At 36.3% G+C, this 23,035-nt stretch overlaps 1 protein-coding gene across 1 annotated transcript in view; it reads right to left on the reverse strand.

Annotated features, from left to right (window-relative positions):
* DOCK2 (dedicator of cytokinesis 2) overlaps window positions 1–23,035 on the reverse strand; it is a 209,459-nt gene that overhangs the window by 146,599 nt on the left and 39,825 nt on the right. The window contains exons 23-25 of the mRNA XM_009880752.1: window positions 19,533–19,641; window positions 8,852–8,922; window positions 8,065–8,171 (exon numbers count right to left, since the gene is read on the reverse strand). Of these exons, the coding sequence (XP_009879054.1) occupies window positions 8,065–8,171; window positions 8,852–8,922; window positions 19,533–19,641 (287 nt within the window). The remainder of the gene's footprint in view (window positions 1–8,064; window positions 8,172–8,851; window positions 8,923–19,532; window positions 19,642–23,035) is intronic.

Genomic DNA, 23,035 nt, shown 5'->3' on the forward strand with positions numbered 1-23,035 from the left:
TTTTTTAGATAAATGATGTGAAAAAATTGCCAAAGACAGATATACTTCTCAATGTTCAAACCCATGAAAAAACAACTGTTCTGACTGGCTTTTTTTCTAGAAAACATTTTTTTCTTGAACACATCAACATGGAGTTTGAGCCTCTTGCATTTATTTCATCAAGGTCTGCGAAAAGACATATTGTTCAACCCCAAATTTCAACATACTTCTTGGAGAGAAGTTTCCTGGCAGCACCTTCCTGAATAAGGACAGGTAGATTCATTTTTGTAAAAGATTAAGCAGTGACATGGTTTTGGGTTTGCTTGGGTTTTTTTAACCCCCTCTGTTCAACTTATTCTCCTTTAGAAGATATGTAATGATTTCTTCTGTACTGGAAAAGTGAAATACAAACTCTAAGTCATTATTGCAATAATGTCATTAAAAAAGACATTTGGGTCTCCTTCAGCAAAAATCACAGGCGGGCTTCATTCCTGACTGCCTCATATGTGCAGCCAAAATGGTAATAAAGATTTAACACCACTTTTGTCTCCCTTAGGAAACACTACTCTTGATTCCCTGGCATGCCTGTAGTCATACCCATCTGTTAGGATGGCTTCATGCCCACTTAAAAACAGGCATGCCAATTTAATAAGGACATAGGTGTCATCTGAATACAGATTTAGAGCAAAGCCTTAAAAATGAAATCAGTGAACAACATTCTTTCAACAAGGAGAGACTTCTGATGGCAGTCAGTGCTCAATTAAAATGCCATGCTTCTTCACAAAGGACATCTGTTCACAACTGCAGGCATCTTTCTATTAAAAGTCTTCCTTCTTTGTTATTTGCCATTTAACTGTTTGCTAGGAGTCCAGAAGCCATAAATTCACGACTGTATATATTGTATTCATTGCTAAATCTAAATTCAAATTTCACAATTTAAATAAGAGACACAGAAAGGGGAGGTACCATAGATCACCTACAGACTCTGACAGCCCCAAGACGCAAATTGTTTTTGTCTCCAGGAATCCAGTACTAACATCAGAAGGAGAAACACAATAGTTGATCCTGTGAAGCCAGCACACAACACTGTTGCTGACCATTGAAAGCCAGTGTCAGTAAGTAAGGTCAGATACAGAATAGGTACAGCATTAATGGTCACAGCACACGACTGCGACCAAGCATAACACTGCAGAATACCTTTACTTCCCAACTTCAAGGCATATCTTCAAGTTTCTCCACTCCTCACAGGAGTCAAATAATTCCATGTATTCAAAGGCAGCCTAAGCAACATCTAACACTATCATTGCCATAGCCAAAACAATGCTTAAGCATTCAGTGCCTTTTCCAGCTTGCAATCGTTACAGTCTGCTGGTCTGCCACGAATGCTTGTCAGCATATCCTCTCTGGCAGATTTTAAAATTTGGCTTGTGTTAGGATTATGGAATATTGATGAATTCCAACTCGCATGTTTCCACGTTTCATTTAATTGACACACCAAATTTTGCTTAAGTAACAACTTCATATCAGCTTCTGCAGTATTCATTTGTTCTCTTTTCTACTTGAAGTAGTTGTAAACATAGAGTTTTAACAATGAACTTCTAAATACATGTGTAAAAACTAGTTTACCTAATTTGATTTAGATTTCCCTCCATATGTCAAGATTTTTTAAAAATATAACTAAAAAACCCGCCATAATGTGTCAAGTCCAACAAAAAGTTACCAGTAGTGATATCGAGCATGTCACCTACTCTACCATAAATAGAAGAAAATAACGGCTTTAATCTACATGTGTTCATCACAAATGTACGCAGATAAATACCTACAGATATGCATATGCTATTCTTATCCCTATGAAAATATTGCAGGAACAGAACTGGCAAAAAATGAATACAGGATTCCAAGTGATGCTTTAAAGGTAACATACCCCTATGAACACTACTGCATATTACAGAAGGAGGATGAAAAAAACCCAGCCTACTCTCAGAAGTGTGTTTCTTAAATGAATCTTTTCAAAGCTAAGTACAAAATTCAAGAATGAATCCACAGGAAAGATTTCATGTTTCAATAGAGAACCTTTTTAAAGGAATTTATGAATAGTGAGTATTTTAATTTTTTTCCCAGTAGCTAAAAATTGGAGAGTCAAGTGCATTAACAATCTCCTACATTCAAACATTTTAAAATGTTGAGAAGTTGTGTTGAAAACACTGCAGGAAAACAATCACAGAAAATTAAAAAAATTTAATTTTTGGCTTTAGAACTTGTATCAGTAGGAATACAACCTACGATTAGAAGAACAGTTAAAAATCAGTATCTATAGCTCAACTGCAGTAATAATAAGTGAAGTGAAAGATGCTTAATCAGAAATCAGTCTTCTACTTTTTTTAAAAAAACTTTTTTCTTAATGGCCTTGAAGGTAAAAACAATATGCTTTTTTCTGAATCTTTAACTGGGTTACATAAAAGACAGAACACAGACTTGATGCTCATCATATGCCACCATTTTAACTCTATTTTTCTAAGTTGACCCTGACTTACACATATCTGCAATCACAACATGGACTTACACAAAGATCTTTAAAAGAAAAAAAGAATTTAAAAAAATAATCAAACACCATATTCTTTGTGAAATGTAGGCATTATGTAACAAAACTTGCATTTCCTGCCAGATTATAACCCACAAAACAAATTCAAACCTTTAGAAAAAAAGAATTTGAAAGAACATGAAAGCATAAGTCATTATCTTCCCATTTTTTTCAGACGGAGAAGTTAAAGAACTTAGCAGAACAATCTTAGATTGCTCTATTGTACAAAAATATAACATCACCAAACCCATTTGCATTCACTTCATGCTATATTACACATGCTATATTACAGGTCACCTATTTTAATTTTACTGGTTCTGCTTATATTTAATATTACAGTGTTTAAGATAATAATCTAATTGAAAAGATGCCATTGTTTAACCTGTATATAATTAATAACACACACACAATAGTCATAGCACAGGACTGACCTATTGACAATTTTCCTCAGCTGCACCTCAAAAATTTAGGACACATTTATATGTGCATTACTTATTAAGGAATAAATCTCGGATCTGACTCAAATCTTTGCTCTTCTAGATCACCAACACATGAACTACCAATACTTTTTAAGCAGCGAAATGAAAGAATCAGAATATTTCACAGGTAAAACTCAGTTAATGTACACATGAATGTTAGGAAACCAGTTTAATTATGGGTGTGTGCAAGTACTTGTTCAAGCAATAGTACAATAGAAAGAGTTCTACAGTTAGGAAAAAAAAAATAATACTGTAGTCTCAGCATTTCTTCTGGCATCTGGCAAATTAACCCCTACTGCTAACATATGTCTCTTGCTGCTGTTCTTCCAAAATCAGCAAGTGGTTTGCATATGCTGAACATGCAGTAGTGAGTAGAGGACCTGCATTTCAGGCCAAGAGACTGCAACTCTATTCCCACCCCCGCCAGTGACCATCTGTGTGACCTACTTAGACTTTATATTCTTTGGAGTAGATCTCACAGCGTTTTGCTACAGCACAAACTCCTAACCAGGAGCGAATCTCTAGAGAATACAGTGAAAAGCAGCAGTGTGAATACATACACATTTTGTTATATGTTCAAGCATTTTATATTCATTTCACACTAAAAAACTGATTTACAAATTTCAGCATAATGTCAGTGAATTATTTCATGGTCAGCTCAGAATAAAAATCTAGCTCCAAATACTATAAGCTCAGAAACACTAACTACAATAAAAATTGTGTGATCTCTCAAAAATTGGAGAGAAGGTCAGGGAATAGCGGCAACAGGTTTCCTAAAAAAAGCCGGTAATGCATCAAAAGTAGTTTTACATAGAAATGAAGCACTTCTAACAAAACTTTTCTTTGGTAAGTCCAACAGAGAATTTCACAAGAAGGAGAGAATGATCCATTACATCCCGCTATACAAAGGGAGAGACATGACAGGAGACAGTTTCTTACACCATAAATGAGACTTTGAAATCCCATTAGTGGTGTTTACACAGGACAAGACAACCATTTCTGATATTTTTAAATAATTCATTATCAAGTGATCTAAAATGAAAGTGTCAAAAAGTAAGGTTAAGAAGATTTCTTGTCCTCTGATCAAGAAGGACATAGTATTGCCAGAAGACACAATTGGATAAATGTCTGCATGAGCTCACACATCCTCTTAGAATGTTCCTAAACGTTATGATGAAAGCGCACAAGCAGCTAAAAGCATCAGTCTTCCCTCATTCAGCCACTCAAACACCTGAACTACCATAACCCCTCTAAGCTATATTATAGTTACAGAGTGGGAACAAGAAATCGATGCCTCAAAAAAAGCCTGTCAATGTAATGTAAAGGCTTGTAAGAGTGCTGTAGCTCTGCGGGGCTTTTGAAGATCAATTACAGTAGCAGTCAACAGAACCGTGCATCCTATCTGACGAAAGCATTCTATTCCATGACAGCCTACCATGAAAACTTCTGAGTGCCTGGGAATATATACCAGATAACCTCAAGTCTCCCAACTTCAGGTTCATGTGTAACTTAATTAAAAAAAAAAAAAAAAATCTCACTGGCTTTTTTTTTTTTTTTTCTTATTTTTTGAAAATATATTTTCAGGTTTTCACAAGTCTACTTCCTTAGAAAATGCTGTGAACATCAATGGGTAAAGGAAAAGAAATGCCAATATATGAAATCCAATTAAATTATAACGACAATACCATTGGGAATGGAAGTAAATGAATTGAACTGAAACTGTAATGAAATACATGGAAAGAGACTAAATACTAAAGCCTGAAGGAAAAATTGATAATTTGAAACAGATGCAAATTAATAGACTTCATTGTAATTATGAATGCAGTTAAATATAATCCATACTCATGGCACAAAAAAATACTACCTGTTCTAGATAAACATGAACTTTAGTTAATGATACTGTTGGCAATCTTACTTTAATTATCATGCTGCATCCTATTTTGTGATACACTACATATGCTTTCATTCTTGTAAATTACCTTCCAGCTCATTGCTTGGAGTAATGAATCGGCATTGTTTACACCCTACAAACACAGTTGGTTCTCTACCCAATTAATTTCAGAATCAATTGTATTTAATGTGGAGCAAAAAAGCATCTTTAGAATCGTCTGTTTTAAACCATGGCAATGTATAAGAAAAAGGACTTGTTTGCTATTTACTGTGCACAATATTACAATAGCACACGGCAGAAACTTCTTCATACTACTGTATCAGAGATATTCAATTGTGTATTAGCCTTTTCATATTCTTTGGTGCCTGCACTTAAACATGTTGCGGACTTTCCCCTATGGTAATTACAACCTGAAGGTTAAATCCAAGAAATATGAAAACAGAACATAAAGGCAAGTAATCATAAAATATCAGTTAGACAGAAAACACCCCACGATTATCCCAGGGTTAGTTTTCTGCCATTAGTAATGTAGGGGCAGGTTGAGTGAAAGGAAAGTTATAAAGATCATCACCTAAAAGAGTAAACCTATGCCTAAATGTCCAAACAGATACTTGGGTAACACCAGTGAAGCGACACTAACATTAATGAATATAGAAAAAGAAAACATATACCCTTTTTATAATTCACAACATATTCTGAGGTAGACATTCTCCACGATATAACAGTTATACGTTTCAAGACATCAGACAAGCTGCATTTACAAGCAAACAGCAATCTATTATTATTATCTGCAAGCAGGAAACGCTTTACAGAATGCTTTCCATTAACAGACCATAGCTAAAGCAAAGGCCTGTTAAACACATGAAATGAGCACCACACTAAGCAGACTATCATGGTAGCTTCTTTGGAATCCCAAAACCCACTCTCTTCTCTTCTGGAGCATACATAGATATAGAAGAAAGGAGCTGTGGGATGTATGCTAAAAACAGTAAGATACAAGTCAATAGAACTGTGAAGCACACAGGTTATTGGATGCTCAACTATTTTCTTTCTGGATCTTTATTAGGGCTTTATTGCTTATTATACCGGCATGGGATCTGTTGTCCTGACCAACACTCCTGATATATGAACGAATAACAAATGTATTTTAATAAGACTAGTTTCTTTAAAGAAAAATTATCAAACCATCGTCATTCCACAGCAGTGCCTGCTCTAATTCTCTGTCTTCTAAAATTCTGAGACAGAACAATAAGAAGTTAAATTTCTCTTCTGGAAAAATAGTATTTGACTGGAGACTAAAGTATCACGCTAAAAGCGTAAAAGTTAGCAAATGGCAGATTAAAACAAGTAATATCCTTAGTACTATTAGAACTAGGATTACCCAGCTGCTTTAAGTCTCTAACTGTTCTTGTGGATAGCAAAGCAGTGGTTTAACCAAAACTTTCGTAACCAGAGAGTTTAGGCTGGTATCTTATATACCTATAGGTTGCACAGAAGATTGTTACTAATGCATACATGCACACACACACTAAAAAAAGTATAGCTGACAACTTCTCAGTACTGAACACAGTCACGGACTGAATTCCAGTAAGATCAAGAGTTCAAGAGCCTGCATTATTTTAACCCAAGAGTCCTTCAGTTTTGTGAGAGGATGTTTTTCCTTGTGGTCTGAATGCTACTCACCCTAAGAAGCAGAGATAAAACTAAGACTGATATTTCTGATCTTAGAAGCAGCAGCAGCAAAAGCAACTGGTGATGCAGTTATATATCAGACTGTACTTGTAAAATAGGAATACAGTAAACTACCGGAAAAAATTGTGAATACAGAATTAGATCTGTTTGAAAATTAGCTAGCTGGATTTGCTCTTAATAGCTTGGATCAGTGTCTGCAGATACCCAAGCTACAGCTACTTAAGTTCCACCGATTCAAGCAACCTTGAGTCTTACACATAGTTTAAAAAAAAATAATAATAAAAAAAAAAATCACAGCTCATGACCATGAAGTTATTAACGTAAGTACAGGTTAAAATACTATCCAATTTAATCTAAACAATAAAATCAGCTATGTTATTTTCTTGATTGTGTCCAGGAAATCTATAATGGTCTGAAAACACAACAGACACAGCTAGTCATTGTTACAGCTTGCAATATATGTTTCCGTCTCAGCAGAATACAATGCAGGTCTTGAAATAAAGTTGAATTTTTATCTGTCCTAGCTAGTTAGAACTGCATCACTCTTCTGGCAACATAGAAGAATGAGATGAGCAGAGCAATCCCCTCTCACTCTACTCATGCTCAGCACTATTTGTTACCCACTGTTATACTGTCAAGTTCCTAGAACCGTTATCTATAAAATGTCAGAAACTGAAATTCTAACAAAATGGACATCCACCTGAGCAGCTTGTGTGCCTTTAAAAGTTCTGGAGGTCTTCTAGACAGCAGTAAGATGCTAAGAGAGAAGCAAGCCATCCAGTCCACAAGAGAGGAGACAGAACGCTTCAAAGTGAAGATGAAGTCAACCATGTAAAACTGGTCATCTCTGCCAGGACTCCTTCAGCAAAAATTCCCTTTCTGTGATAATATGAAGGAAAACTAAGCACACGTCCGATAAAGACATTCCAGCATCACTTATCACTCCTGTTCTGAGACTGGAAAGACACTAAGTTGCGATAAAGGTTAAGAAATGTTGTAATTCCTATAAATGGAGACACTTAGTACAGCTCAGTATAGCTGCTGAGCTATACTACAGCACAACCAGACTTTAACTCTGCCAAGGCAGAGGCCTTACATAAGTGTGTTCACAAGGTTTCACTTCACGTTCCTATTTCACTATAGAGCTTACAAATGGGTTGAAAGGATATATATAGCTCCATCCATCTAACCATTATATCACAGGAAAAAAAACACAAAACTGGTCCTCTGAGACCCAGCTGTTCTTTGTTCTAGATTAGCAATCATGCTTTGCACAATATACATCTTGTAAGAAAGAGGCGAATCCTCTCCAGAGGTCAGACTTCTGGCACACTCTCTCAATATTAGTTTTACTCAATTTCAAATATGAATAGCACAAAATGTAAGTCAGTCAACATTTTCACACCTATTTATTTTAAGCCTTAAAGGCATTTTATATTTACCTTGTTTTTTAAAAAGGTTGCTGCGTACTATTTCCTTCATGGACTGCACTTTCTGCTTCTGTAATTTCACTGGTGGAATGCAAGTGTAAAATTCATATAGTAGTTGGCTGCATGTAAAGGAAAAGTGTCATAAATACCATACAGATGAATTCATCATGTGTTAATAAAGACAAAAAGAGCAAAAGATCATATATTTCTAAACATTTATTTCTTTTTAAGACTTAGATTTATTTATCGGATCACAAACATTGACAATAGATCAGTAGCAGGTTAGAAAGAAAACTTTCCAGAGAAACAAGATGAGAATAAACTAGATTTTGGCCACATTTAGAAATTTTTATTACTTTCCATTGTTTTCAAGGGAATAAATATATTTGTGTGTGTGCTTGAGGTAATTTATCTTTGTCTGAAAACACGAAAACACAGAAAAATCTTATTGTTCCTACAAAAATCAGATTTGGTTTTCTGGAATAGGGTTTATTCAAGGGAGGGGCAAGGAGAGAGGAAGAGGGGAAAAAAAAAAGAAAAAAGAGATTGTTCCACCTGCTCATTCTATTCGCCAAGTTACTGCTTAAGTGTTGGGCCGCCATAATGAATTCTGTCATTATGTAAGTCGGGTGAGAGGTCCCTGTTAAAAACATATGCCCAGAGGTCCACCTCTGTCTTGATTCGACAAATTGGCATAGCTCTGTCGAGCTAATCTGATCAATAAGAATTGATTGTTGATAGCAGCAAAACGTTGTATACTCCACATGATACATCTACTAAATGTTGAAAAGCAGCTCACCTCAGTAGCTTGGCATCAAATACCATTTCAACATCGTGAAGAACTGACGGTATGTACTTCAAGGCAGCAACCTGAATTGATACATAGATCGTGTTAATTCTGAATTTTTACCTGCATATGCAGCATACAAACGATACTGAGCACACCACTGAAACAGAGACACACAAAACAAACAATGATAAATTTGGACTTCTTTCCTCAGACTGAAATTTTTGCACCAGATTTGAATATTAACTTCAAAGAGTACTAGTCACACCGAAGGCTCTTATGCTGAGGATATGCGGAGGACCTTAAATACAATAGTACCAAGTGGGGTTCTAGACCACTAGAACAACTAAGAACATCTTTGTAGATCATACTCTCTTAGTAGACCACTAAGATGGTCATTATAATGTGAAAATGTAAACCAAGCACTGATCAAAGCAGGAGCTCTTTGATCATACTTTGTATCGATTCCATCCCAGCCATGTGCCATGCAGGAAGCAGAAGTCAGGATAACACTCATCTATCCACTCCAAAGCTACACTTTCTGGAATAGATGAAATGGAGCACATCTCCCTAACAAACCATCTACAGCTAAGCTACCTGATGGTTTATCTTACCCTGTCAATTTCTGAGGTATATTTTGACAGTGTAGTGGAATAATCAAACCTTAAAAGATGACAAGGGTAACAACAAGACACGTTACTATTCCTACATGGACAAGAATAATGAAACAGGTAATTTTCAGGCTCCAAATCATCACTAACAGTTAAGGTTAACATCCTTAAAGACTAACTTGCAGTACTCTGTGTCCTAAAGTTCCTTTGTAGGTTGAAAGTATTTAGCCTCTATAATACCTGCTGAAAGCACACACAGTGAAAAAAACTTGCAACAAAAATCAAATATGTTAAACATATTTAACACTTGCTGGGCCACCTTCCACTCATTTCTCTACTTATGCTTTAGATCTTAAGAGCTGCCTACAATGATTTTCATATTCACAAAGCGATTTACCTTTCCACTAACAAGCTTGTATTTCTCAAATACTTTACATATCCAAAAGGATATGCCATACTTCTTGGCTGAGAGCTGTAATGAATCCCAAGCAAAAATAGACTCTGTGATTTTAAAAGTATTTTTGGTAGAGTGCTACATTTGTCAAAATGTAGAACCTGGCCACTTTGATACAGATCTGAAGCAGGACATCAGTCTCTTCCTTCCCTCCCATCTTCCTATTTCAATAGGTCACCTACAGTAAGTCCTTTTCATGGAAGTTCAAATCAGCATAAAGATGCTGTGCAATCACTGATTGCCAAAAGAAACAACATCTAGGAATACTTATTTACCTGAAACAAATTAGCTGTTTTCTCTGTTCTTATTTCACATGAAAAACAGAATGTCTTCTTGCCAAACGCTTTCGCCTATCTAAAATTTTTACCACAGCACCAATTTTTGGTTATTGTGAAAGCTGTAGTTAATCTCTGCTGCCATTATGAACTTAGCACTGAAGAGAATAGATTTATTCAATTAAATTTGCACGCCGATATAAATCCAACCATAGTAAAAAGAACCAATTTATAATAGTTCAGTTTCATGAACCTCTTCTTGGTCCAGAGGATGAGAATTACAAAGGTAATAACAGCTTTACTTCATTGTGCAATTTTATGGTGTGAATTTCTACTAACATTTTGCTGAAAACTAAGTTACAGCAATTTGAAATCTTCTGTTACTGATATAGCTCTATTTTTGATAATAGGCCTGTTCCACCTATGATACAGAAATACAGAATGGTCAGGGTTGGAAGGGACCTACGGCAGTGGCACAGGACGGCGTCCAGGCGAGTTTGGAATGGCTCCAGTGTGGGAGACTCCACAACCTCTTCTGGACAGCGTGTGCCACTGCTCTGCCACCCTCAAAGGAAAAAAGTTCCTCCTCATGTCAAGATGAAACTGCCTATGTTCAAGTTTGTGCCCATTACCTCTTGTTCTATCACTGGGCACCACTGAAAAAAGACTGTTCCAAACCCACTGGCACCCTCCCTTTAAGTACTTATAAGTATCGATAAGATCCCCCCTTAGTCTTCTCTTCTCCAGACTAAGAAGCCCCAAGTCCCTCAGCCTTTCCTCATCAGAAAGGTGCTCCAGTCCCCTCATCATCTTTGTAGCCCTTTGCTGGATCCTCTCCAGCAGTTCCCTGTCCTTCTTGACCTGGGGAGCCCTTAACTGTACACAGTATTCCAGATGTGGCCTCCCCAGGGCAGAGCAGAGGGGGAGGATGACCTCCCTCGACCTGCTGGCCACACTCTGCTTGATGGCCCCCAGGATGCCATTCGCCTTCTTGGCCACCAGGGCACATTGCTGGCTCAGGGGCATCCTGTTGGCCACCAGGACTCCCAGGTCTGTTTCCACAGAGCTGCTCTCCAGCAGGTCAGCCCCCAACCTGTACTGGTGCATGGGGTTATTCCTCCCCAGGTGCAGTGCCCTTGTTGAATTTCCTCAGGCTCCTCTCTGCCCAACTCTCCAGGTCTCACTGTATGGTGGCATGGCCTTGCAGCATGTCAGCCACTCCTCCCAGTTTTGTATCATCAGCAAACTTGCTGATGATACACTCTATCCCTTCATCCAGGTCACTGATGAATACATTGAACAGACATACATCCTAGGTTAGTAAAAAAAATTAAAACAAATCCCAACACTAAGCATTACACAAATGCTTACTGTCTTCAAGGTAATATAGTGTATGCTATAGGACAGATTAAAGTTACCCAAAAAATGCATACTGAAATTATACAATTTCTTTTCACTCAGAATAGCGCAATATACTGCCCACCTTGAAAACAGGAGTAACTCTTGCTTTATCATTTGTTTATAGGCACTGTAACAGAACAGTAAAGATGACACTTTCTGTTTTACGCTAGCAAAGCACAAAACCCAAATGAATTTTTAAAAGCCTGAACAGAAAGATGTTTCCACTAGCCCCTGAAGTCTGTACATATTTTAAACTACAATAAGGGATAAATTGAATTAACTACAAGCAAATGTGATTTTTAATTATGAACTACTGCTACACACGATAGGAAGTTTAAAAAGACTGTAGACCTGGAACCAATGGAACACAATTCTTGACTACTTATGTCTCTTGAATTCAGCATAAGGTACTTCAGTTATAATAGGGTAAAAAAAAATTAAATATTTAAACCTAGAGAAAGCTATTAATTCCAAAAATTATCAGAGTGTTCTACACTTGACTACTTATGCTTGCCTAGACACAGGCCTAGCATTGCTTGTAAGTGAAAACACTCCTGGTTTTACAGTTATATTCTTTCAAAATAATACTGTAAAATCAGGTTCCGTCTCTCGCATTGAGTTTCAGAAACCACTGCTGTGAAGTGATTTGATAGTTTCTACAAAGAAACAGCAGAAGTCAATGATTTCAGCATGACAGAGCAAAAAGCTACACCTTGCTAACAAATACATATGGCTGTAGGTCACAAGCGATTCTCCTGTTTTAACCACTAAGCTAAATGCTTCTCTCCTGTAGAAGAAACTCAAGAGGAAGTTTGCAAATAAAGTCCCAAAAGCCTTCTTGAATCCAAGTCTTCATCCTACATAAACCTACACAACAACAACAACAAAAAAAAATATCTAGAGAACTGCCTGGAGTCCACAAAAATTCACAGGAACAATTCTCCCAACAGCAGAAGCCCTACCAAGAGCTGTAACTGAATCATAAAACAAGAACTGGAAAAAAGTGCTGATATTCCATGGGAATGCTACATCAGCTGAGTGCTCCATCTGATGCAAAGCCACACTGGTCTGGATTTTTATAAAATGGAATAAAAAGAGTACAATAGCAGTGTCTGCTATCCTTTTAAAAAAGGCCAGTTGTAGTTTCTTGTACCACTTTAACCCCTTTCCTAACTGAATTAAAAAAAAAAAAACAAACAAAAAAGGGGGTAAGCAATGCTGAAATTATATCAGACCAGAAATAATATCTAATTTTTGGTTCTTGTGCAGTGAATTCTAACTCAACGTATAGGTATCTATCAGAACCATACTGCAAGGTCAACAAGTCACTGCATCTGCCACACAACATGATAAAACCTCCAACAAACTATTAGAATTTGCATTTCCTGAGATTTTTATAACTTGGTTTCAAACAACAGCAAAATCATTTGAACTATCACACAAACATTAGTCTAAACAAAACCTTTATGAGCAAGCATTGCTAATGCACAAGTTGAACATTTGAAATACATACGAGTCACCCCAAAGCATCAGTATTTCAGCTTGTTCAGGACAATAAACTTACGTACATGAATAAAAGAAAACAGCTGTGATAGAGTGCATTAAGACATACAGCATAAGTAGAGCCTACTGAAATATTTCCAGTGAGAGGGAGTGCAAGAACGTGGCAAGGCCAACAGGAAATCGAGAAGCACATCATACCACAGTCAGCAGTGAGAGAATATTGGCATGAATATATAGTTGAAATTGCAAAGACCAAGGAAGAAGTATTATTCTTTTAAATTACCAATTTGAAATTTTAATGTGCTGATGATTTGAAAAACTTTTGGTTTTGTCACTAAATGAGCTGTCTACTGTTTCCTCAATAGCTATCAACATCACACTGCTTCTATACTAAAACTTTCAAAGACAAAACAGCCACTGAGGAAGAGGCTTAGAATGAAGCCTATCTAGACTCAACACATCTCTATATCTCTAAATATAAAGCACCTTGTTAAAAACTTAGTGTCTTCTTTATTGGGGATAGGGAGGTTAGAATAAAGACAATCAGAGCACAGCTTACTTGGGCTCTCATTTAGACTGTTTAAACTCGATAAAGCTATCGTTTTATTTCTATGAGCTTCCACTGTACTAGCCAACTTTTAAAACAACAACAACAAAAAAAAGAGAACTATTCAGGTCTTGATTCAAGAAGGAGGAATTCTTTAGTCTGCAGCAGGGGTGTATACAGTATTTCAAACTGGCTCAATGTTGGCTTAAAATGCCTTCAGATGAAGTCATTCCTCTGCAGATCTCATCCCCACATTCATCACGATCCTGGGAAGGTCAAGGGAGTGGTTAAAAGCTGTTGCCACTGCAACAAAAAGATTGTATCTTCTACTAATCCTAGCCATTATTAGCTCGTTGAAATAGGCTGAGGAAAAAAGTTATTTTATTTAAAAAAAAAAAACCAAACAAAAAACACCACCAAGACTGCAAAACACTGGGGCTATTTAAAGCACCTGTACAAATACCTGTGGTGGGCTAGAAACTCGTCTTAGCCTCAGTTTTACTTCAGCAATGTGTTGTTCCTTGCTCTTCACAGAACAAATACTATATGAAGATACCATACAATAGCAGCATCCACATTTCATTTTACACCAATTCAGCTACTGTGAAAGATGCTTGATAAAGAACAGCACCACCAGTGGCCACAAAATATTTCAAGCAGTACTCCACTGACACTTGGTCTACTGTGCTGTCTGCTGTGATCTGCCTTGCCATGTATTATTCCCTATTCTGCACTTGTACGAGGAATGAAATGGGATAAAGCTACCGTTTCTCTTCAGATCTGTAGTACTAACTGAAGTACAATAACAAGCATATCCCTTGCATTCTTTTCAACTCCCGAGTTTCATTTGCAATAATTACTTCAAATGATGCACTATGGACACAATTGAGCACTGCCCTTAATGAAGTCACAAAAATCTCCCAGTAAGCACTACAAGATGTTCTACATTCTTGAGACCTTGGAGATTAATTTTTAAGTGGGATACAGATAAACACACAGCACTGAAGAAAATTATTTCTTACATACACAATATACTGTTAAATTTATTTTAACCTTTGCTCCTGACCAAGCTTATTTTCTTCGTTGCCCTCTTTTGCAATATTACATTATGCATATTCATGAAATTCAAGTACCCATGAGATGAAAAGAACATTCTAAGAAATCATCGATGCTCTGTTTCTTAGTCTAATTTTATTTGCCATCAAGGCAACTTTAACAAGTTACTGTGCCATTCCTTATTGTACACCACAATGAAAGGATCACTGCCTGCACCTTTCTAGCCTTATTCTCTTATAAACAATCTATGCATTTCTGTACATTTTTAAGTTCTTAGAATCTACTGCAGCAGTATGGATGGGTCAAAAATGCATAGGAAAGAATGACAGAAGGAAGGTAGCATCTTCATATTACATTATGTTCATACTTTTCAATGCCACAGACAATTTCTTCTTCCTATGCTTCCATGACCTTGAAAACATGTCATATGAGGTTTCTGAAAACATGCATAGAATTGGGAGCACTAATTTCTAAAATGAGTGCCCAGGAGCAAGCTGGGTATAGCTGACATTTGCAACAGACAAGACCATCTGTAGGTCAAATGTGATGTGTCAACTGGGGGACAGAACAGTTTTTGGAAAAGCAGCTGTGGTTTGATTTGTAATTTAAGGTTCAGGCCACAATCTTGACAATGAAAGGGCACTTGCAGACTACAAATCAGACATCAACAGTATGACCTTATAAAAACACATAATCTGAAATTTTAAAACAATTAATCAGATTTTAATCCCCCAAAATATAGGTTGATTTACACAGACACAAAACATATTTGCAGAAAAATTATGTTTTTTTCCCTGAGAGCTAAGAGAAAGGAAAGAAGGTACTAACACCTCCCTACTCCCCCTTACTCCCAGATTCTCCCTTGACCAAACTATTTGCAGGTGCTGGAAATTTATTTCCAAGTTTCCAGAAATCAAGAAGTCTGTCGTCAGAAATACGGACTTCAGGAAAAACTGTCCCTACAACTACAAAAATTCATCCACAATGGCAAGTGATAAATGAAACAGAGCTGTGACATCATCCCTGCCAAAATAAATGAAAAAAGGTTTAATATCTAGGAAGATCAGTGCCATCACTAGTAAGTCAGTATGAGTTCTGAAATGATTGTTTTAAATAATTACAACAAAAAAATTTGTGAAAAGTCTTAAAAGGAAGAACCCTTACCCTGCACATGCACACTGTAACTTGTACTAGTGAATTTATAACATTCCCAGTCTTGCCTGCAAGGGGCAATTTCTTTACAAATAACATTCCAGGACCTAAAAACAGGTGACTCTCCAGTTAATATGGTTGCTTTCAAACATCAGCAAAATTAGGATATTGAAATTATAATCCCAATTGCAGTAAAATGACTTCACACAATGCTGAAGTTGAGAAGCATTCTGTCTGTGTCTTTAAACAAAAGAGGTAACTTCACCAATTGCTGAATTAAAAAAAAAAAAAAAAAAGGCTTCTTTGGATTTACATGTAAATTTCCAGTTTACCAACAATGAATTAACACTTCAGTCTTCAGCTCTTCAAGGCTTATATAAACAGTCCTGCAAAACAGAACCAGACATCTACTCTTCTCAATGCTCAGGCAGTAAAATAAGTCAGAGCATCTATCCACTTCTGGCAGCTTTAGAACAAGAGATCGAAAAGCTAGATTTTTAACTTTTTGTATACTTATACAGCATGTAACAGATTAGGAAGTAAGATTACACTCAGAAGATAAAGTTAAATTGAAACAATAAAGTGCTGCTGGCACTGACTAGGCTGTTTCATATGATATGTAATTTTATAAACAATCTTTTCCTGACTGAATTAATATTCCACACAAGTCTGCGTATGATTGCTATCAGTAGAAATGACTGGGAAATTAATACTGACTAAAATACTGAGTTCCAAGATTGAAAAAAAAAAAATCATTAGCAGAGACCAACAGACATTTCATGTTTCAAACCACTACTATAAATCTTCTAAAGCTAAGCCTCATAGCTATTTGGACAACCAGGGGTGAAAAATAAGAGCTAAGAATTCACATTCTGAGGCTCTGCAAACTAATTCATTTTAAGTTTCAATATCCTGAGAAACCCAATTACTTAAGCTTTCTTCAGGGCTCCTAAAACTTCTTCTCTGATATCTTCATAGTGTAATCTACTGCAACTCATTCAAGTGATCCTACCAATCTATGTTCCACTTTAAGTCATATCAATGATAATTTCAAATGTGACAGATTTAAGGCTGTTTTGATATTCTGATTATTTGTCTATTTTTCCAATAGACTCTGTGAACTTTCCTCTCTGGGTATGCAAAGTATAACATCTGTGGAGTGTTATACTGCGTGTTTGTAATATCTCTGAATAACCACCTGTCCCTTAACCTGCAAAGTTAACTTTGTAATACTACATCGTCTACCACTGTCATCCCAAAACTTAATATGGGGGCTGGGGAGAAGGAAATTAGTGTTGAGTTTAGGCATACTTATGAATTTACTTCTACCCCTTTCTATTCCGTCTCACCCAATACAGAAATTATCTCAATTTTTCTGGCCTTTTATGGACAACTTATATCCACCGACCAGAGCAGGAGTCTCAAGTATAATTTAAGTCTCCTCCAAATAGGCACAGAAAAGCATACTGTCCTTTGTGAAAGCTACCATGACAGACATGGCTATAAAGTTTATGATGGAGTGACATTTTTTCAATTTCAAGTTTATTGGGGAGAAAAAAATATTTCTAGCAGCAAGAACTGAACTACAGTGGGACAATTCTCATTCCATGCCTCTCCTACTGGAATTTTATAATGTTAATGCAGTAGTTTTTATTTACTGTACGTAAAGCAACCTCTGGAAGGTTTTTATGCTCTTCAGGAGAGGGATGTCACGTCACTGCATGCCTCCCTACCTTAATCTCAAACTGGTTGTGTAGGATTGTGCATCTGTGTTTCCTCGAATGATCAGGGTAAGTCTCCTCTTGAAAGTGACAAGGAATAGTTGTAGAATGGCGATGCTGACTCTGAAACAGCTGTAGGTTTGCAGTAGGTTTCTTTTACAATCACGTCTGTATGAGTTATCGGTAGTAGGGACAACAGCAAAGTTATGAAATAAACCAGTATCTCAGATCTGCCATGAAATGTTTCAGCTAAAAAGAAAACTTACAGTAGTTGGTGCAGGTTTAGATACTTAAAAGCCCACTACTGTATCATGGTTTTAAATAAATAACAAAAATAAAAAACTGACAGCACTCATTAGAAAAACAAAAAATTCACATTTAAGATGGCATTGAGCAAAGCATAACTGTTAAATAGCTAGTCATATCTTTAAAACATCTTTAGCATAGACTTTTGTTTAGTCAGAGTTCAGTTTTATTTTCAGAGTTCTGCTATTTCTTAAGAGCTCCAGCAAAGATACAGTGTATTTTTGCTAAACAGGTGCAATATTAAGACCTAGCACCAAATACAGGAATACGAAATCACAGTAAGCACAATCAACACTCATCAGTACACGCAATGTCGTACTGCCATTAATGTTACAATACCATTTGGTTTTAAGCACACCCATCAGCCATTTCAGAGTCAGCATTGCCATTTGCAAATCCATTCATGTGTCTCAGCACCAGTTAAGCAAGCAAAACAGTCTTCTACGAATACTTCTTGTCGTAGGAGACTATCCAGAGGAAACACAGATGCACAATCCTACACAACCAGTTTGAGATTACGGTAGGGAGGCACTCAATGACATGACATCCCTCTCCTGAAGGGCACAAAAGCCTCCAAGATCTATTTGTTAATTAACATAGTAATACCACAAGAACAAACATTATTATATGAACTATCTCTTTCAGTATTACTTTATAGTAAAGACATTTTTTCTCCTCTAAAGTTTCTCCTGCTTCTGATGCAGTGTCTTTCCCAGGAAGGTCTCTACAGAGCTGTCAAATAACAATAGAATATCTGAATGGTTTTCAAATGCACTTAGAACATTCTTATAATCCTGGTATTATATAATCAAAATAACATTTAGTTTTTTAGCTCTTTTGCAGTTGCTCATTAACACTCCATGCAAAGTGTCAGATAGCACAAATCTCAAGATCAGCCACTTGAGGATTTATTCAAGACAGAATTTTTCACTGGTTTCCACTTCTAGTAGAAGTCATAGCAAAAGGAACTACAACACCAAACCAGAGGAAAAGCCAAGCCCAATAAACACAATCAGTTCATAATGAAGAATGTATGAAGCATCAATACTGCAGTTGTCTAATAAAATCTGCTTCCCACTTTACAGGAAACGTTGATGGCTTTCTACTTTAATACAGAACTACATACCAATTATTTGATATTAATGATCTTAATAGCTCCTTCTTTTCTAGTTTTCTTAAACCATCAGACTCCAAAGTGTTAGAATAACTAACATTGACATGAAAGGGAAACCTTAACCCTATGTTCAATAGTTTAAATAATGTACCTCCAAAAGGCTTATACTATAAAGTTTACTTTTCAAACTAAGGTGGTGGAATCCCTGTTTATCATTATCTGAAGAAACTCAAGAATGACACACTCAGCTCCCACTGAAGGCTTTGCTTCATTAGGTTCCTGGAGAAAGACTCCAGCATCTTTACATTGGTTCTTTCGCTCCCTAAATTCACAACATTATATAAATGTATCTTCTCCTGTATCTTTTCAACCAAGGCTTCAACTTTATTACACAACTTCGTCTTCCAATAAAGGTGGATTAGGAAAGAAATACAAATGATAAGTTTCCTAAGAGTGTATTTTCCACAGTTTAGAAAGAGCAAAAACAAAAAGCCCACAAGCCAAAATCACATGAGAAAAAAATAAACCAACTTGCTTCCAAGCACACACCAACCTGCAACAAAATGGCAGTTTTATGTTGGCTTTTCATCAGGTTGTTGATGGATTCAAAGAGTCTCCTCATAGATTCTTCAAATTCTGTTTGTTCTTTGCCTTCATATAATCTGTTGAGAGATGCATTGGGTTATCCTTTCAGAATCAGAAAGTTTCATAGTTCCAAATGTACCAGATTAAATGTTACCTTAAAAATTTATTTTGTAAGTTGCTCCAACATTACGTACATAGATATTTCACCAATTAGTTATACCTGCTATTCACTGTATTGAGTAGAAACTCTTCAGCTTGAGCGCAACATTAAGTGGTTTCAATCTTTTTAAAAGCCTCTAAAGAATGACACCTCCCAGATTTGAGCTTATAAAGAGTCATTTTACTTTCAAAATGACTTACATGCAAAAAAACTTTGTGGTTTCTTTCCCCGACAACTGAGCTATTTGAGGATATTTTTCACATATTGTCGCTGTTTCTTTCTTCTACTGTTTATTGCCACTTCTTCAAATAGCTATTTTTACTGTCCCCAGCAACCAGCCTGCTTTTTGAAAAAAAGTCTCTACTCGATGCTTTAAAAGTTAAAAAGTGCATTTAAATTAAACTCACTCAATTATTTCCTCATTCTCTGTCCTGAAGTTTGAATCTTTCAGATTATCTCTCCTGTATTGTTCATACTAGCTATTAATACTAAATACTGCTTACATAAACAGTAAAACCCACTAGTGTCATGTTAAATTAGTTACCTGAAACAGCCGTCAAAAGTCAAAGGAAAACAAGCAATAAAAAAGCCAAGTTGGCAAGAGAAGCCTGAAATGTGTGCAGGGTACTGTGAGCTAAATGCTGTACCTCCGAGGTACTGCCTTCTTTATCAGAAGGGAAAAATCCCTCCTCTTAAAGTCATGTATTCCAGTGTCACGTGCTTTTTCTTTTCAACTTGAAACTGAAGTCCTTAAGAGAACTAAAGGCAAATTAAGAGCTTTGTCTACAGCAACAAGAAATAAAAACTGCTATTCATACAGCGACTGGTAAGAAGCTTTGAGGAGAAGAAAACGCTGAGAGGTACGCTATTTAGGCCCACGGCCTCTGCACTGTTTACATCAATGCTTGTCAATGAGACTTAAGTCAGTTACTGGAAAGGAACCCCAAGATCCAAAACACTATCTGGATGGAAAAAAAAATATATATACATGTATATAACATACATGAGGTACGCTCCTACTGACATGTGATAGCTGTATAAAAAAAACACATACCAGAAAATCTCAGATGTGAAAGGCATCTGGAATCAAGTAAGGTTTAGTACCAGAACACTTACATAGAAAAGTCATCTTATTAATTATCAAGTGATATTTTAGGAGCTTGGGTTTTGGTTAAATGATTTAATTTTTTTTTTAACATACTGGAGATGGGGGGGTTATTTAAAATTATTTTTTAATGGGAATGAAGTACGTGTAAGTTGCAACAATGCGACCGTCTCAGTCCGTTTATTAAACTTATTTGGCTAATGCAGTGATACAGCTTTTTTATTGACTATACAACACTGCTGCAGAAGCAGATCAAGTTTCTTAAACGTGTTTTTTTTTTTATGCAAGTGGAAATTTGAAGCTTTCTTGACTAAACCTGGGGGTCAAGGAGGGAGGCAGAAGCATCACACACCATATATTAAACATGCTTTTCAAATTTATACCAGGACTAATTTAAACCAGGTAGAATGACAATTCTATTTCCCAACTCATCATCTAGCTTCTAATTAGACACAATTGTCTGTGTTAAATTTTGATTAAAATCACTGGTTGTGAAAGCAAATTTTAAAAGATGACTAATTATTTGCTTTGGAAACAACTTCATCACAACAGTATAAATGAATTTTTCCAAAAACAACCTTAGGCCAACGACAACATTTCATGTTTTCAGAGCCTCTATTATGTAAACCTTTGGCTAATATATGACCTTTCTACAAAATGTAGTCACTGAATAAACAGCTGCAAGACATAACCTTAGGTCAGCTGACTGGAGAAAAAAAAAGATTTTGCTTTCATTACACCTCTGTAGTTTCAACAGGATTGAATGAATGCAAATTGAAGTAGAACTTGGTTATCTTCAATGTATCTGCCTGACAGTGAGATTAAAAAAGTCCCCCATTTTATGTCTAACATTAGAAGTCATTAATTCATCTCTTTCCTACACAATTTTCACTTTGCAATGTCTCTTACCTTTCAACAAGGCATCTTAGTTTCTTAAGCAGCCCATCAGATTAATGAGAGAATGATCTAAAGATCTGTCTCAGCTCTATTAATTCAAAATATTTTTTTCAAAGAAGGCTAATCTCAACCCTTGAAAGTGAATTACTTGAACCGTAAATCCTAACTTTTCTCATAGGAAGAAAACACATAAATCCATTTTATCCATATTTTCTTTTTTTTTCATGACCAGTTTTGACAACAGGAAATTGACTGCAAAAAGTTAGATCACAACAGCAACAGATGGATATACAGTATCATGTGGGTTTTTTTAACTGTTTGGTTATTTTTGCCAGAGGCTACTATTTGCAAGAGTTATTACAGCATATAATAAGAATTGTCCAACTGTATTTAGAGTTTCAGACCTCCAGTTAGAGCATTTATAGGGAAAAGTAAAAGGAGTAGATATGTATAGCTCATCACTTGAATATGCAAAAGATTGCAATAACCTAGTTTACCACAGACTGTCCAACACACACTTTTTGCTGCCAGCTAATACTAGGGATTAAAATGGAGACTAAAGTTCTCCCTGCAACAAAGCCCTGCCTTCTGACCTTCATCCATACAAGAAATTTTCCATAATCTTCTACACAATGCTTCCTTCCCCAAAACTTTCTGCCATGACACCTATTAAAAAAAGTTAAAACAAAGCTTTCAAACTATTAGCTGCATTCTATTCTCAAAAGCACCATCTCTTTACTTATTCAGCTTTTCACCTTGTTTATTTGTGTCCACCTATAAACACTAAGTTCCCAGAGACAAGAGTGTTTCTACGGGACCATCTACCAGAAGCAACTAACTTCTGAATCTACTCCTACTTCAAAATTTCATAACTCAAATATACTTAACAAAACTATAAACCCATGTCGATTTTTTGAAAAAAATGGGCAGTGGAGGAACAGAAAAATTGTATTAGAGTTCCCACAGAGCAAAAGACAGAAAACCTAACACATTTCTATTCTGTTGACTCCCAACCACAAATGTAACATCCAACTGCTTGGTCTACCTCTAGTCCTGAGTTTGCCACCACCAATCTACTGCCACTGCATACCTTCAGCCATGTAGCAAAGGGACAAAGGAAAAAGTATTAGGGGGAAACTAGCTAAGGATAACTGGAAAAAGATGAAGCAAAAAACAAGAGGGGAAACAGAGGGTGTGGATGGAATCTGTGGGATATGGTGAGAGTCCTTAAGGGCTAGAGCAGGAAGTGGGGGACACAGTTACTGTGGTGTAGTTTTTCTTCTTCCAGCTTTCATCTCCTTTATTCTTT

This window comes from Charadrius vociferus, unplaced genomic scaffold (assembly GCF_000708025.1).
Source record: "Charadrius vociferus isolate BGI_N301 unplaced genomic scaffold, ASM70802v2 scaffold822, whole genome shotgun sequence".
In the NCBI taxonomy this organism is placed as follows: Eukaryota; Metazoa; Chordata; class Aves; order Charadriiformes; family Charadriidae; genus Charadrius; species Charadrius vociferus.